General features: G+C 40.6%; 1 protein-coding gene across 1 annotated transcript in view; it reads right to left on the bottom strand.

Annotated features, from left to right (window-relative positions):
• Window positions 1–17,169, bottom strand: part of LOC115388994 (CUB and sushi domain-containing protein 1-like) — a 270,349-nt gene that overhangs the window by 106,151 nt on the left and 147,029 nt on the right. Inside the window, exons 19-23 of the mRNA XM_030092348.1 lie at window positions 16,519–16,635; window positions 15,505–15,720; window positions 13,708–13,896; window positions 11,850–12,019; window positions 3,262–3,418 (exon numbers count right to left, since the gene is read on the bottom strand). Of these exons, the coding sequence (XP_029948208.1) occupies window positions 3,262–3,418; window positions 11,850–12,019; window positions 13,708–13,896; window positions 15,505–15,720; window positions 16,519–16,635 (849 nt within the window). The remainder of the gene's footprint in view (window positions 1–3,261; window positions 3,419–11,849; window positions 12,020–13,707; window positions 13,897–15,504; window positions 15,721–16,518; window positions 16,636–17,169) is intronic.

Below are 17,169 nucleotides of genomic sequence, written 5' to 3'. Positions count from 1 at the left end.
CAGTCACAATGGTGCCGAGCAGCACCAGCGCGGGAATTTATGGACTGAGAACGCGGTTTCTATATGGAACTGTAGAAACACATCAAATGATAATTTTACAGCCCACACAAACACAAATGCAATGTCTCTGCCTTTTGAAGATAACAAAGAATAGGAGACCTTCCTTCCCCCTAAGACGGATGGATAAACAAAGACAAAACAATGTCACTATCGTATTTTCTTTTCCTCGGGTCAGCCTCTTATGAACAGAACATCCTGCCTCAGATCAGGGGCGTCTGGGCTGCCGTCTAATCGACAATAAACACCAAATGTGTTGCCAACTGAATCTATTCTTTGCCACAAAGGTTTCAGTTCTGCACTGAGTATGTTGGGTGTCTTGCATTGCAACAGCTTACTGAATACAAAGTGTGATCGCTTTGAAACAAAGCTTAAGATATTTCATTAACACACAGCAACAATGGATATAAGTGCTGTAATACCTCTGTACAAAATCAATGAGAGTAATGCAAAGAAAGGGTATTTTATAAAATCCAAATAAATCATATAAATAAAGTCTTTCATGATTATTTCATATTTTGCCATTGAAAGGATGCTTTTGTTATGACAATTACCACTAATCCTTTTGGATGCTGAAATTTTATAAATATGCAAAGCAATCTGTCACCTTCCATTTTTGTACTCAACCAGGACACATGATGAAAATGTACTTGCAGTCCAGATGCAATACATCCTCCATTAAAGCACTGGATAATAACACAACCTGCAACTCTTTTTTTAAATGAACTTGTGAGATGTGTCTCCACTCTCCCTGCATCTATTTCAGTGAAACTGATTCATGTCACCTCTGTCAACCTCTTCTGTTAATACTTTGAACAGATGTCGTGCGCATCCTTATCACTCTAATAAAACAGCCTCCATCATGGTGCACTATTCATTCCCTGACCCTGCTTAAGAAGCTACTGCTGCTTCTTTTGATCAGATGCATCTCACTGCTTTCACTTGTTTGAACCATCTATCAATCTCTCTTATCTATCCATCGGCTCATCTATTGTAGTAGAACTCAGAAGAAAGTGTCACCTTCTCCGGTCAAATGACTCACGGATTGACGGCTGTCTAATGGCTGTAACTGACAAGCAGAGCATCCATCTAGTGTCCGTGCGCCATTAAACTAGATACATTCATTCATTTGTCCCTTTGTCCAGCCTGCCTCTTGCCCCAGATTTGTCACTTTCTCACCTTCTTTTAATGACTTGCAGATAAATGCTCCTCTAATGCTCTAATAGCCACTTTGACTTACACAGCAGCTGGTCTTCCCTTATTAACAGGCTCTCTTTAAACATATTAAGGTGTGTGTGTGTGTGTGTGTGTGTGTGTGTGTACGTGTTTGAGAGAGAGCATCTGTTTCAGCCAGTACTATCCTTGTTTATCTTTTCAGTTTGCTGGGTAAACTCCTGCTGTATTGAGATCAATTGAAACTGCTCGTAAAAAAATATATTTATATTGCTGGACTAGTTCCAGCAATGAGATCAATATATTTATATTGCTGGTTTACAAATGTCAAACTCGTATTCCTGGTTTTAAAGTACATTTAAATTCAAAAGCGTCTGAGAATCAGTTTAGTCATGAGTTTAATTCCGGAGTGAAAAAAAAACATGATGACCACCGTGACAATTCTGAAAAGAAAGCATTTGATAACAACGAACTTTCTGGTCCTGTTTGTTGCTCTCTGTCTCTGTTCCATCCTTTTTCTCTCTTGCTATCCTTCCATGGGTGTCAAACATAAGGCTCATGGACCAAAACCACCGTACAAGAGCTAACCAGTCACACAGCAGAAGGGAACAGCAGGTCTCCACCTCTGAACCTGCTTCTTCTAAGGTTTCTTGCTGTTCCAAGGGTTTTTTTTTTTTTTTTGCCCCCTTTCTACCATCGCCTATATCGTTCAAAGTAGATATATTGAGTAAAAGAAAGAAACTCTGTACAAGTGCCTTGAAATGGCTGTAATTTTTGGTGCTATATAAATACAACTGAACTGAACTGAATGAGAAACTCTGACTGTACGATAATAAAAGATTTTTTGCAGCAGATACAACAGAGGCTAATAAACAAGGATTTTGAAAACAAGATCAAATGAGGGAGCAATAGAAAAGAAACACCATTGTCGCACAGTTTAAAACCCCTTTGGAAAAAAAAAAAACAGTTGTTAAAATTCAAAATATTTCTGGATTAAATGTGAAAATTGCTGGCATTATGGCCTATTATTTGAGTGAGCACGCCGATTCTGCCTGATTCACAGAAGAAAAACTGTGTTTTTATCTCTCCGAGACATCTGTACCCACTCACTTCCCACTGCTACAGGTGTGTAGGAAGAAGACCGACGCTGGCTTCTGAAGTCATTCTTACAATGACCACACAACTTGTGCAGCTCAGGACTGCAGGGGGTCTCCTCTGATTTGAAGCTGGAGAGGTCATTAGTAAACCTTCCCCAATGTGGATGTGCCACACACTCAAAATGTGTTTCAGAACCGAGCTTAATGAGTCACATTCATTTGTGAGAATGTTGCTGTAAGCGAGGCGAAAAGCAGTTTGCAAGTTGTTATAAGCTGGAAATAAAATATTAGTACAGCAATTTGAGATTTCCCTCTGAGATTTCAATCATCAAAAACTCAGTGGAATCAAATATTTTCATCAATTTAAAGTTCAGGTAAAAGACGCTTCAAAGTAGAGCAGGTGTGTTCTAGATCTGAATGACATTTCCAGTCTAAAATCTCATTTGTTGTCATCGGACCCCCCCCCCCCCCCTTTTATCATCACAGCTGATGTGCCAAATGAGGAAAAGTCCAGCATTTTACAAAATGAAACTAAAAAAATAAAATAAATAATTAATTATTAAAAAAATGAACTCAATCACCCATTAAGAACACGATCACACACACACTCACAAACCATCTGTGACGACTACCGTGCAAGCTGCTTGGACACAATTAGGAGCAACTTGGGGTTCGGTATCTTGCTCAAACATATTTCAACTTGTGTTCAGGGTGAGATTGGGGATTAAGCCGCCAGCGTTGCTCCTGGAGGACCACTCACTGGGCCACAGCCTCCCCAATGAGCCAGTGTGGGAAACTGATTAGGAAATCAATGAACGTTTGACTGGGATCGAGTGATGAATGGACAAAACACATTTGTCACTGAAATATAAAAACATGGGCAACTCATTTCACATTCGATGGGCTCTTCAAATGTTTTTAATTGATAACTTACTTGTGTATGTAAGGCGAAAACCTTGACTGGTTCCTGAGGCGTTGCTGTTGAACTCCAGCCACAGGTGATTGGACGTACTATTGATGACATGACCCATCATGCCCTCACGTGTAAAGTTGCCAAGGAGACGAGATGAAATGTTCTCCCCGTCATACATCTGTCGATCAAAACACAGGAAAGCGGTTTCAGAGCATTAATAAAAACATGAGTTTGAAGAGTCCGTGTCATAAATAACAAGAGTGTCACTGGACTCGAGCGCCGCAGCGCACCGCTGACCTTGTTAGGAAAAAAACCAAGGACAGAATTTGTTTACTTTGCTTCAGAGAAGATTCCTTCAAGCATCGAACATTTCATATGATAGCTGTGAGGTTTGGTGGGTGTGTGGGTTCACGACGGAATGAAGAACCGGCAAAGGAAGTGCACTGGAAAATCTCTACAGTCTGTAAAGGTTGACATAATATTGCCAGTTTAAAAATAATCATGATAACCTTATTACATAGAGAAATGCATCCACAGAGGACTGAGGTGTGGCCACCTGTGGTAAGAACTCCACATTTCTGTGTATCTTTGGAAAAAAATACACCATTGCAATGTATTAATGTTGCATAAAAAAAAAGATTAACAAGAAATAAAGTGGATTTGTACGAAATCATCCCAAAAAGCATCAAGCTCTGGAATCTGACCATGGAAACACACAGACCTGTTCAAACGGACCCTCTCTGATTGAAATGATTTACTTGGATGTGGTGTTACTCTGCTCGTGACCTGAACAAGCAGACCCAGCGTTTTTTTAAGGAGCACTGATCAATCCTGCTCTCAAACACACTGGCTCTTGCTGATCTGCTTGACCAGGATGAAGGTTCCTTTTAAGAAACAGAGAATGAATCGACAAGCTTAATTACTCTGCTAACAAGTCCTCCTTTAATTACGCAGGACTGGGAGATAAAGCTGGATATGGGATCTTGTGTGCTTGTCATTAAGGCCACAGTGCAGTCTCATATCTCTAATGGAAATAATTAAATTAGAAAAAGTGACCATAGAAATGCGGTTGAGAAAACAAACCATATATGAGAAATATCAAGCAAAAATAAGAATACATTCTTAAAAATACAGTAATGTAATGAAATATACACTTATGTTAAAACATTTGCTTTTTTTTGTTGTTTCCATCAGCAAACATGATTTAAGTCAACAACTGTAGCTTTTTTTTTTTTGTCATTCCTTCTACGATCACTCTGAAAACACAAACAAGACACAGCACAGCTGGATACTTTATTCCCCCCAACAAGCTCTATAAGACGGTGAGATACAGAGGGCCAAATCCTGACTGTCTGACAGATCTTTCCAACTTGGCAAAGAAGGAAAGGTGAAGAGAGTTTCCAGTGCGGAGATTGAATCAGTGACCGGCTGGGTATTTATCCACCAAATGTCCACTCAATACCAATCTCCAAAACTGAACACAATCAGTCAGCAGCTTTGGTGCCTAACTCAGTTACCCAGATGGACGCAGAAACGCAAACTGTGGTTGTGTCAGGAAAACAGTCGGTATTTCAGGTTGTCTTGGTTGAAGTGGACTGATTTCAGTCATGAATGTCAAGAATGCAGGAGAACTGCAGATAAAAGGCAAATTAATTAACTTTTTGACGTGACCGCAACTTTACATGCGGCAAACATTTGATTCTAAGAAACTTTGGGATACTATCTCACAGCTGGGATGTAAATGTGAACCGTCCATGCTTGAATTGCTGTGCTTATATTTGGCAGCCAGTGACACTTCCACAGATTGGAGGTGACAGGTCTGCAGGTGGCGGGAATGCCAACGAAAATGGGCTCTAAGGTGGCGCGCCGTTCTATCTATTCAAGCATTTCCAGTGGGTGAAGACGCCTCTGCTGGCCGTGGACAAGCCGCAGCAGTGCACTGGCCTGTGTAGCTGTGGTGGAAAGCATAAATACAGGCAAGGCCACTGTGGAATGGTATCTCAGCATCTGTAGCATTACTCTGCTAAATGTCATTTTACTTCCCATGTTCCTCCCCCTCAGTGAACACCAATTTTGTAAATTGCTGTCTGTCTATTTTTCTTATTTTGGTTTCTGCCTGGTGCTTTCTCTTGCTCGCTCTCTCTCTCTCTCTGTTTCAGTAAAACTCTGTATGGTTAATGAAATGCCCTGCAGCTCATAAATCAACATGTCACCATCTGCCACCCCTCCTCTTTCTGTCTGATACTCTCCCTTTCCTCTCTGTTTCGCTCTCTCTGTAGCGTGCTCTCACACCACCTCCATTTCATAACAAATCCCGTACACGCTTACTTTGTTTCAGTCTCAGCCTTTTTTTTTTCTCCCTCTGGGATAAAGTGAATTTGGATAAATTTGGTCAAGCACTGCATTAGGTGACATTTCTAGATTGAACACAGTAAGCCGACGGCACCAGGACAAAAAAGTTAGCCAGTAGCAAGGGAAACGGCGGCGAGCTGGTTCGGATGTTACAGGAGATTTTAGCCTGGAGCTGGCCGGAGTGTCAAACCAAAGCGTTCAGCAGCAGTACCAGGAATTAGCTTCATTACTATTAGCCTGGGGAGTGGCGTGTTAATTGCTAGCATAAGTGGCACTTCAGGGCTTTCTTTTCAGTTCGTTTTTGCACTATGCTTCCTGCTCATTTTTTGGGGGAAAATGATAATTAACATAGGTGTCGAGATTACCGGCTCGTCGTTAAAAGATTAAATTTTCATTTTTATACCGACACACAAGATATTTCCATCAAGTCAAAGAACCACAAACATTTCAAATAATATTTCATTTCGAATAATAAATAATTCAATTGAACAAAACAGCATAAAAGTTTTTAAAATCTGCATCAGTGGATTGCTAAATAATTCATACATTTGTATGAGCCGTTCTTCCCTGGATCCAGTTATCAAGCAGAATAGATTGTTCTGATCATTTAAATTTCCACAGAATGACAGGAAGAAGTAGTAAAGTGGATAATTTTTGGGGGATTGGCGTTCCAGATCTGCAGTAATATGAATGGCGTCGGCACTTTCACTTTTGCAGGACACCCTAATCTTTTGGAAGGAGCTACAAGAGTAAAGAAATGAAAAGAGACATTCTGACAGCTAAAGATAGACTTTACTCAAACACGGTATTTGTTGTGATCAATTGAAGATTTCAGGCATCAGAATTGAAACTGAAAAGGCAGACTGATTGTATACCCAAAGATGTCTGTGTCATTTATACAATCACACTTTGAGACTTATTTTCTGATTACTTTGTTTGAATCCAATTTGTTCTATTGTCCTACAAAATTATTGTGATATTTACTTTTTTAAATGCTCATATTGGTATTTGGTTCTATTGTCAGCTTTGGAAGCAGGATTGATTTGTCACATTAAATACTATAGAAAGAACACAATTCAGAAATGAGTAAACCTGCCCTTCCAACATGTGGTATCTGTATTTTTCAGTTGAATCCAACAATTACTTGTGTGTACGTGCATGCATGTGTGTGTGTGTGTGTGTGTGTGTGCATGCATGGATGCATATTTTTCACTTTGCAGGAGTCAGAAATGTGGGATACACGGCCTTGTGGGAATTGATTTAGCTTATTAGACAAAAATGCAAACACCCACAATGTTTGCGAGCATTGTGGGCCTGACCACAACATTGGTAACACGTGAAACCACACGCAAACACTGATCTATTCACTGGGAGCACTAAGGGTTGTGTCTGAAAGGGAAAACATGTAGCTACTATCCACTGAGCATGTTTGCATCTGTGAATATGTTGTATTGTACATTTCTATAAGCATAAGTACAAATTAAATAGAGAGAAGTTATTCTACAAGCTCAATGTAACACATGCGTCACAACGCCTGAAGGAAACTGTATCATTAATTGCAGAAGGCTGCTGTTGATATTGTGTTGAAGCCTCAGCCGGCTTATTGTCATTTCTTATTTATTCTTTATTTTTATTTCCACCTTCTAAACTGCCTCAGTCCCAGCTGACTGTGGGTGAAGCACCATGAACAGGTCACCCGTCCACCACCCGCACATACAATCACACCTACAGGCAATTCAGAATCACCTTTTTCTTTGTCGCACTATTAGGTGTTGCCATCTTTTCCTAATTTCTTCTGTTGTTGTTGTTTTTCCCAAAGCTCCAGTGACAGATCACCTCCCATACTGCATTGCTCTGAGCTAAAGTCAGATTTTTTGCAGTAATTCTAAAATATGTTTTGTTAACTTCTTCCAAAAACACTTCTTACTCATTTTTGTCACAATTCATCTTATGCTTGTGAGTGTGTGTTTATGCACAGTAAACTCAAAAATAAGTATGTTGAAAACGTTGTAGAACTAACTCCAGGGTTCCTGCTTTACAGAAATCAGAGTGTGATGGAATGGAGCATATTAAAGCATGTTTACGTCTGCAAACCATCTTGGTGTCACTTTAGTTTCCCTCAGATTTTCTTTCTTTCTTTTTTTTTTTATATATATATATATCTTAATACCAATTCCACTGGGAACATTTCCAGCTTTCACAATGACATTAAGCCTTTATAAAAGTCAGGGAGAACGCCGCTAATACAATCTAACCACAGAAAGACTCAGCCAATGCTCTAGGCCTAAGACTGATAATACACTAACCACACACTGGCTTAACCATGCCCTCAGGCCTAATACCGCTAAGAGACATTGTGAACGCAAGTGGTTTTAGATGATGTCTGTTGGACAGCATCAAGACTGTTAAATAGTTTCCACAACTGCTTTTAACTACTATTTAAATGAGCACACATAACAGAAAAAAAAAAAAAGAAAAAAGATCTGTGGGATTCAAAAACATCCATAATTGCTGTTGTGGTTAATAAGTACAACACATCCAACTTTCTAATGTTTATACTGTACATTTTAGTTAACACATGCAAAATGACTAAACTGCTTGAGAGCACCATCAGAGTGAGGATAGCCATGATAATGTAGTTCAACATGCAATAAAATAAAAAGGCAGATTTCTGAGAGGTTTTTTTTTTTGTTCCTAATGATAATTTCTAAACACAGAAACGATTAGCTGACGCTCCATCGTACACCCATACAATGGGCACAGCAATAATACAAATGCGGGGGATTGAGTAGAGAGTGAAGAGAGGCAGTATTGATCCTTTTGTTTCTGCTTCCAATGTGTTCATTCAGCTTGGACAGCAAGTACAGCAAAAACACCCACAGCACTAATAGCGTACTTGGTTAATAACCCCCTGCAGGGATGTTATTGTTTCTCACAACAATGTTTAACACCTCCAACAGGTAGGGCCAACCTCGATAATAGAATTTAACAACATGCCAGGTGAGCCAAAAAATTCAAAGCTCCTGATGTTGTTCACGTCCTTTCTCCCGCCCTGCTCTTACACACCTCATATAATTAAGAAAAGAACATTGTGAAGCACAGTAATTGGATCAGGAATGCATGACTGAGACAAAAACTCACAGGGTATGCAGGATTTAAGGATTACATTGACAAATCGTGAATTCCACATGACGACATATGCATTTCTATTCAAAGAGACTATCTGTATGGGTGTTAAACACTTATTTGTTTGAAAATAGTTTTAGGATAATGAAAACCACGACATAAACTTTTAGCAACAGAAAAAAAAACATGTTGCATATATTGAAATAGCACACATTGAAGTTGTGGTTGGATAATTGAGTGTATAGGGTTAGTTCATATAATTAGTTTTCCTTGACTTTACTGTTCATAGTCTTTTAAATTGTACTCTGACAATTCCCACTCATGTGGAGGTTAATTTATTTTTGGATGTTAATTCAATTAATAAAACATTTGAATTGTCATGTTATCCGGCAGGCAGGTTTGTTTTTGACCCGGACATGTTTTAGAGGAACAGACGATGCAGCACGGTGAGACCAGATATTCAACAACATAAATTCCATTAGTACACACAAAGGAAACATTTGGCCAAAGTGTTTCAACTTTTACTGAAGAAAATGAACAAATACTTCAAATGGCTCTGAAGTTTATTATTGTTGTTTTTTACCTGAACTTGTTGAAAACAGTGATATTCATACAACAAAAGGGAGGAACCTGAGATAGACAGCAAACCAATGGCCTAATTTATGTGATATTTTACAAGTGGTGAATCAGATATATCATTTGAAGTCAAGATGGGAAGTTTCTTGATCATGGAAAAATAGAAAGACAATTCAAATATAGAATGTGAGACAATTTGTGGTGATAATTATTGGATCATGTTGCCCAGTCTGTTTTAGGCTTAACCACAGATCGTGACAGTATGATCTGGGGAAGTATGAGCCTCTAAGCCCGGGTAGCACTGGCTGCTCAGAGGCATCACGTCATGTGGCAGGAGGAGCCCTGAGCAGCGTTTTTTTGTGAGTCGTCCCAGCTGCTGCAGGGACAGCTATCTACCTCTTTAGCAGCAGCTGATCCTGCAGTCTCCCCGGATCCCTGAGACCTTATCTGGTTGGGCTTGAATCACGATGAGGTGGTTCTGTCGCAGCCCTACCAGATAAGGTCTCTGGGAACCAGGGAGGCTGTGGGACCTTCCTGACCCATTGCATACTCTAAGGACATTTCCTTCGGATCGCTCCTGCTTTGCCTACCACATCCTCTCATATGGGAATTCCCATGGCTGAAGACCCACAACCCCCATGTAAACCTGTCCAAAGGCGGTCCTGTGTCTTGGAGTAACCCCTGTCAGGGAAGCTATTTTCATGCACTACCTGTTCATAACTCACACTCATCCTCCATTGTAACGGACTCCGGTTTACCTGAACCACCTGATGTCTCCTCGGCGACCCGGGTCAACTGGGATTTGAAGGTGTTCAGTAAGACCCGGGCAACTTCCTTTCCCCCCTCATCGTGTTCATGACTGTTCAGTTGACCTGCTTCCTGGTTTCTTAACTCCTTGTGGAAGACTGTAGTCTCTGTCACCACCCGAGAATGAGCGCATGAGGGAAAACGTCAAGGCCTCTCTCACTGCTGGCATCATTCAGCCCTCCTCATCTCCCACAGCGGTGGGGTTCTTCTTGGTTTAGAAGAGGAATAAGATGCTCTGTCCCTGCATTGACTACTGTGGGTTTAATGAGATCACCATCAAGAACTGGTATCCCCTTCCCACTAAGCTTCTCTGTTTTCGAGCTTATGCAGGAAGCCAAGGTCTTGACAGAGTTTGATCTCTGCATTGCCTACCATCTCATGCAGATTAAGAAGAGGAGTGGAAAAACAAGCCTGAACACCCCCGCCGGTCATTAGGAGTGTCTGGTTATCACATTTGGTCTAACCAATGCTCCTGATGTCTGCCAGATCCAAGTCACCGACGTTCTTCAAGACATGCTAAAAGTCTGTATGTTCGTCTACCTGGGCTTCTCCCAGTTTCAACTCGCACAACCAGCCCGTCTGAGGAGTCCTGAATATACTCTTGGAGGGCAAACTGTTTGTTACAGCTCAGAAGAACAAATTCCACATGACACCAAGTTCCTTCCTCGGCTACAGCTTGTGCATGAGCCAGGTGGAGATGGACTCTGAGAAGGTCAGTGCTGTCAGTGATTGGCCAACCCCGGCCAGTAGGAAGGACCAGCAATGTTTTCTGAGGTTCCAATTTATACAGACGCTTTACCGGTAGTCTCAGTACGATTGCTGCTTCATGTCCTGACCTCCTCTCGGGTCGAGTTTTCTTGGTCACCTCAGCCTGATGCTGTGTTCAATGGTCTCAAGGTTGTCTTCATGACAGATCCAGTCCTAGTGGTCTCCAGTCCAGAACAACAGTTTCTTGTGGAGGTGGGTGCATCTAATCTGAGAGTTGGGACAGTTTTTTTTCTCAGTGGAGCACCAAGTGCAACAGAGTCTCCCCCTGTGAATTCTTGTCTAGGAAAATGTCCTGGGCGGAGTGGAAATATGATGTGAAGAAACAGGAACTGCTGGCTGTGAAAGTGGCACTGGAGGAGCGGCGACCCCTGCTTTAGGAGTCCAAGCTTCTTTTTATCGTTTGAATACTTGTGTTCTTGGACGTGCTTCTGGATTACCCTTTGATGGATACCTTTGCCTCCTGAATATCTCAATAAAGCTTGTAAGCCTTCAGCATTTTCCTCAGTCTGCTGTTGGGTTCACCACGACTCGTGACAGCAAGTAAGAGCAAGAGATATGTAATCATACACTTTTATGATCTGTTAAGGTCACGGCAGCAAACGCAGGGGATTTGTTTTGTATTGACACAGTATTGCAGAATGTTCGTGATTATGGTAGAATCAGCAATTACATTCCTGTCTTGTTTCCACGCATAGTTGCATCATTTGTTACCAGACTAACATAGTATTCTCTACGCGTACATACATGCGCGTACAAAGTACAGTACATGCAGCTTTGCATACAGACAGCTTTTAATAATATAGTTGTGTCCTCTGTGTGTCTGTGTGTGTGTGTCTGTGCCTGTAGGGAATCTTTAAATAAATTATGCATTTATGGATTCTCTGATTGGAGAAAGCTTGTCATGTATGCACATACAATGTGCATGTGTGTGTGTGTGTGTGTGTGTGTGTGTGTGTGTGTGTGTGTGTGTGCAGACATACCTTGAGATAGTCTCCATCTTGCAGAGAAAAGTTCTCGGCTTTCAGTCTGATTCCTTTGCCCTTTTCAGTGGTGATGCGGTAGATGCACTCATGGTTGTTATCGTAGTTGGAAGGGAAGTTCGGAGAAAGGAGAACGCCTTCTGGCCCCAGTGAGGAGGCTCCACACTCAGCTAGAGCAAGAGAGGGAAAGCATGGATCAGAATCACAGCAATTATCCTTGAGCTGTTCAGATCTCTGTGCTGCCCTGTTTAGTGTAAAAAGAGAAGACAGAAGATCCACAATTGTCCATGAAAAGGGATGACGGTGAACTGAGCATCCAGTGGAACCACAAACTTATTTTAAATCAATAGATATGTCAGAATTAATTACTGCCATCACAATGGCAGGTTTAGCTCGGAAGTTCATATCTTCAGCGCGGTGCGGCTGTGTAAGAAGTCAAGAAGGGATCGGAGTAAATCACATTTTAAAGACAAGCAATTAAACATAAACTACAAAAGATTAAACAAAGGGCAAAAAGAAAACCATTGCACAAAGACAGGTCTGGATTAGTCCATTAGAAGAGGTGTTTCACAGAAATTATACAGAATTATCTAGCAGGTGCAGTGCCTATCAAAGTTTAGGAAATTCAAATGAATGGTACTTAGTGCAAATAGAGTTTTGTCATATGTAAATGTAGGGAGGAGAAAATAAGAGAGCTGAGCAGGCTTTTAACTCCCACTGAGGAGGACCAACACCGCTTGGAAGGAAGGAGGAGGAAATCGAAATAATGAGACAGACAAAAGTGGTGTGGAACAACTTGAAGCACACAGACAAACAGGGTGTTTATCCAATATGAACAAATACAACTTTTCAAAGAACTTTTTTGGGAAATGCCCTCCAGTTCTGATAGCTGGGAAAGGAACTTAAATAGATACTATTGGACATTTTATTTAAACAAATCCTTTGATATCGTGAAAACAGCTTAATAGAGTGGGGTGACAGAATAGAGGATTGTGGAAGGGGAGAAAGGGATGAAGAGAGGGCTGAAGGAGAAAGAAAAGAAGAGAAGATAACAGATGAATCGAGACAGAAAGAAGCCTTTTGAAACTGAGTGGAAAGAAATTAGGAAAGGGAAAAGGGGAGTGACAAAAGACAGTTTTAACTCTTTTCATATAGCAGCTAATGCTCTAATTATCTACCCAAGGACTGTCTAAATACCGAGGAGGAGGAGGAGAAGTGGAGAGAAAGAGAGATAAAAAGAGGGACACTTGGAATGAAAAAAAGAAGAGAGATGAACCCAGTGCATGTTGCCAGCTGCTGTTCCTCAGTTCCCTCTTAGTCAGGCCTGATCTCTTGACAGATAGTGCTATTATAGCATTTTCAGTCTGCTTTATCTGAGGGTTGAAAATTACCAGCAGCCACTAGTCAGATGCTCATAAATTACCAGCAGAATCCAAAGAAACACTGATACACATAAAATACCAGCAAATTACAACCTGCTAACAGCCAAATCCTTGCAAATAAAACCAGCCGTCAACCGGTCAAATAACAGTAAATTACCACTGTGTTCGCAATAAAATAGTGACGGATTACAACCAGGAAAATGCTGAGACTTTGCCTTACTAGACTTATGAAGTTAATTTGAAACTTTTACTTCCCCATCTACTCGTTATTCTCAGGTGGATTTCATCTCTTCAATGCTGTAAATTTTCTAGGTGAAAAAATGAGCTTGTTAAAATCTTATGTCAGATAGAGTTGCAGATTAACAAAGGTAGCTGATAATACAACAGTGTCAAATTAAAACAAAAAAAAAAGAAAAGAAAAAAGAAAATTCTTGGTGCTGTAGTCATCGGGCTGACTGAGTGATTGATTTTCTTACCTATGCATCGTGGTAGCGTGTTGCTCCAGACTCGCCTGCCTCCTCCCAGACATGTGATTTTGCTGTCCCCCTCAAGTCGGTAGCCGTGGAAACAGGAGAAGGCCAGCGAGTCGCCGACACTGAATCGAAACCCCATCCTTCGGCTGAACGCTGGTACGCCGGGGTCTTCACATGGCTCCAGGTCATATTCTATAAAACCAGGAGGGACAGACAAGAGCTGATGCAAAACTTAAAAGAAAGTCATAATATGGAGACATACAAACTGTTTGAAAATTTGAGACTATTATAATTTGTAATATAGAGATATATATGTCAAACCTGCATTTTAAATAGGCTGGGAACCATTCTTAATCGCTATGCGAATTAAACAAGATAGACTAAGTAGAAAGAAGTAATCTGTTCAAACTGTAGAAAAAAAATGCATAGATACAGTTTTAATCCTCTAATCCTGTGTGGCCGCGATGCAGAAATTGTGTCAATGCAAGTTAGTGCCAAGGGCCATCTTTGTTAAAGCATTGGTGAGTTCCATGTAAAAGATAGGGAAAACATAACGTTCTCGCCTGTGGGCTAAAAGCAGTCTGTAAAACGGTTCAATCCAGCCTGTGGGAAAACCGTGCACAGTGTAAAAATAACAAAAAATGCAATTAAAGTAGGTCTTCCTGTTTTATTCACTGGGGTTCGCAGAGTTTCACTGAAGTATCAGTCAAAACCCTTCACTGATATCCAGAACTGAACAGCAGAGCCCAATGATACTCCTGCCTTTTATAGTGAAGCTGAAGAAACCTTATATTCTGACAAGTGACAGACTGTATGTTCTCGTGTGTGATGTAAATGTTACCTCATTCTAAAAATATTCTGGAAAAATTACAATAAATGCGAACACTTTCAGAAAACGATTTTATTTCTTCCCACAAAAACGAGGGAAGAATTTGGAGTGACTAATAAGTATAGATTATTTTGCCATGATCAAAATCAAACTGGCTGTGTGGTCACTGAACTAAAATGAGTTTAACACCCTGCTCCAGACTCTGTTTTGAATTTCCACTCTAAACATCACACGAATGAAAAACAATTGATTTCATTGAACTGTAATACCAATGATGAGGCTTGGGAGGAATCATCAAATTATAAACCATCTCTGGACTGTGGAGTAGTGCTGTAAATGAGGCAGTCACACAGAGCCCAATACAGAAACTTTGAGAAACTCTTGAACTAAAGGTAAAGCTATTATTTAGATGTACAACACAACCAGTTTCTTCTGAAGAAGAAAAAAACACAAGCAAACCGCAAAAGACGTTAATTGGTTAAGAGTAAAAAAGGCAAAATGGTTTTCTTGGCAGATGTACAGCTGACCTGCTGCCATTAAAGAAAGTGCACAGCGGCATGCCTGAGCTTCTTTATGGGGCCTTTTTCACTCATGCGGTGAATAAAACAGGTCCAAACAGGACTGTGAGTACAGTAACTTAATGCAGTTTTAGGTTTTATGTCAGGTCCGTGACAATGACCGTAACAGTAATCAACCTAAAAAGGCATATAATTGGCTTTTGAAACTTACAGCTTTGCTTATTGGCTCCTCGAACCTATAATGATTGTTTTAATCAAAATTCACTGATGAATATCTGATCTCCAAATTTGCATAGGACAGTAGATTTAATGCGTATGCACAAGAAAAGAGGTATTTATGGCAATTAAATCTATTAATAGCCTATAACGGACAACAGCACTGAGGCCTATGTCAAAGGGCAGAGTTCATTAACACAGTGTTCACAATAAGTTCAACCTGGGATATGTATGTACCTGAGAATGTGATGTTAAATCCTTCATAACTCATGGAAAAATCTGATATAAACCGCAGCTGAGCGCTGAAGTTTCCGAAGAGTCCAGCTTTAACACTGGGGGGCAGCACTGAGCCAGTGAGTCGAGCGACTGGGACCAGGAAATTAGCATCTTCAGTGATGGACAGGTAGTCATGGTTCTCCTCAAGATGGAAGGTGTGGAAAACCAGATGGACTCCTGGGTAAGCAGAAGGTAGGGTGGATGAATAGATGGATGATGGACAGATTAATGCATGAACGGGCATGGGAGAGAGAAAGGAAGAGAGGAAAAGGGGGAGGGAGGGAGGGAGAGAGAGAGAGAGAGAGAGAGAGAGAGAGAATGACAGCAATTCAGCAAATAAACCAAATCACAAATGAATGCAAATCACAACGTATGCATAGACAATATCAGGAAACATATCGAGGGCTGCAAATAGCTAGACAATCTAAATGTTGATTCATTGAATGATACCATCTGGAAGGAATCCGATCAGTCCTCAAATACATTCTTCATCACGTGTGAGGCATGAAAAAATAAAACTACCACCAGTCGTGACAAAACCAGGAAGCTCCCGCAGTGATCTGATCTTCCCATCACTAAGTCACAGCAGGGTTGCATGAGAAGACAGAAGACAACCATGGCTGTGGCAAGATACTTCGGCGCAGTGCTTCTCCACCCAGGTCCCAGGGACGCACTGCTGTGCATGTTTCGCATGTGTCTCTGCTCACATTTGAGTGATGCAGCAGAGACGCATAAAACATGCAGGGCGGTCAGGACCAGGCCTGAGAAACACTGTCCCTGTGAATTGGGACAAGCTTCCTGCCAAGCGCCATGGCGATCTGTGCTCGTGTTGCCTCAGAGGCTAAAGTTGGTCAAATTTTAATGCCTTGGAAAAAGTTAAAACATTAAGGTGTAACATGTGTCACATGAAGAGACGAGGAAAATTTAAGCTACAAGCTGACTTCGTCATGTAACTCCATGAATGTGGGTTCATACCTTTCCCATGAGAGACTTCTATCGTCCAGGTGCAGTTTAGAGAGTTGGGGTAAAAGTCAGGAAAGCCAGGAGACAGAATAGTTCCAGTTTTGCCATAAACATATCCTCCACAAAGAGCTGCAGGGAAAAAAAAACGACAGACAGAAGATTGGAAAAGAGAAGATTATTTTTTTTCGTTTTCACCATTCTTCAAAATAGACTCAATGTACCTTCCCTGTTATGTGGAATATCTCAGCATCTCGGGAAATACTGAAAAGTTTTCAGCAGCACATTATTATGTATTTCCTTGCTCTCAAAGTCCACTATTTATTAAATGTGGGTACAGAGGTATATTTTAATCTGAAGAAATGTTTATTACAAAAGTTTTACAACTAAAAAAAACTTTATCACATCGTTCAGAGGATTAACAAAAAAACTTTTGTTAAGTACTGCATAATTTCCACAATGGTGTTTGGAAATGAATAAATTATACATTAAAATAAACTAGATAAAGACAGTTGTGAATGCAGTTTTAGATATGCAATTCCTTCATATACATTAATCCCTGATTGATTACATCTTTGATTACCATGCATGGATATGTAAACTCATTACTTTTTGGAATATATTACTCAATCATATGGCGCATATTAAATATTCAATTTTGCAAAA

This window comes from Salarias fasciatus, chromosome 1 (genome assembly GCF_902148845.1).
Source record: "Salarias fasciatus chromosome 1, fSalaFa1.1, whole genome shotgun sequence".
Lineage (NCBI taxonomy): Eukaryota > Metazoa > Chordata > Actinopteri > Blenniiformes > Blenniidae > Salarias > Salarias fasciatus.
This window is presented reverse-complemented; position numbering and strand designations above follow the sequence as displayed.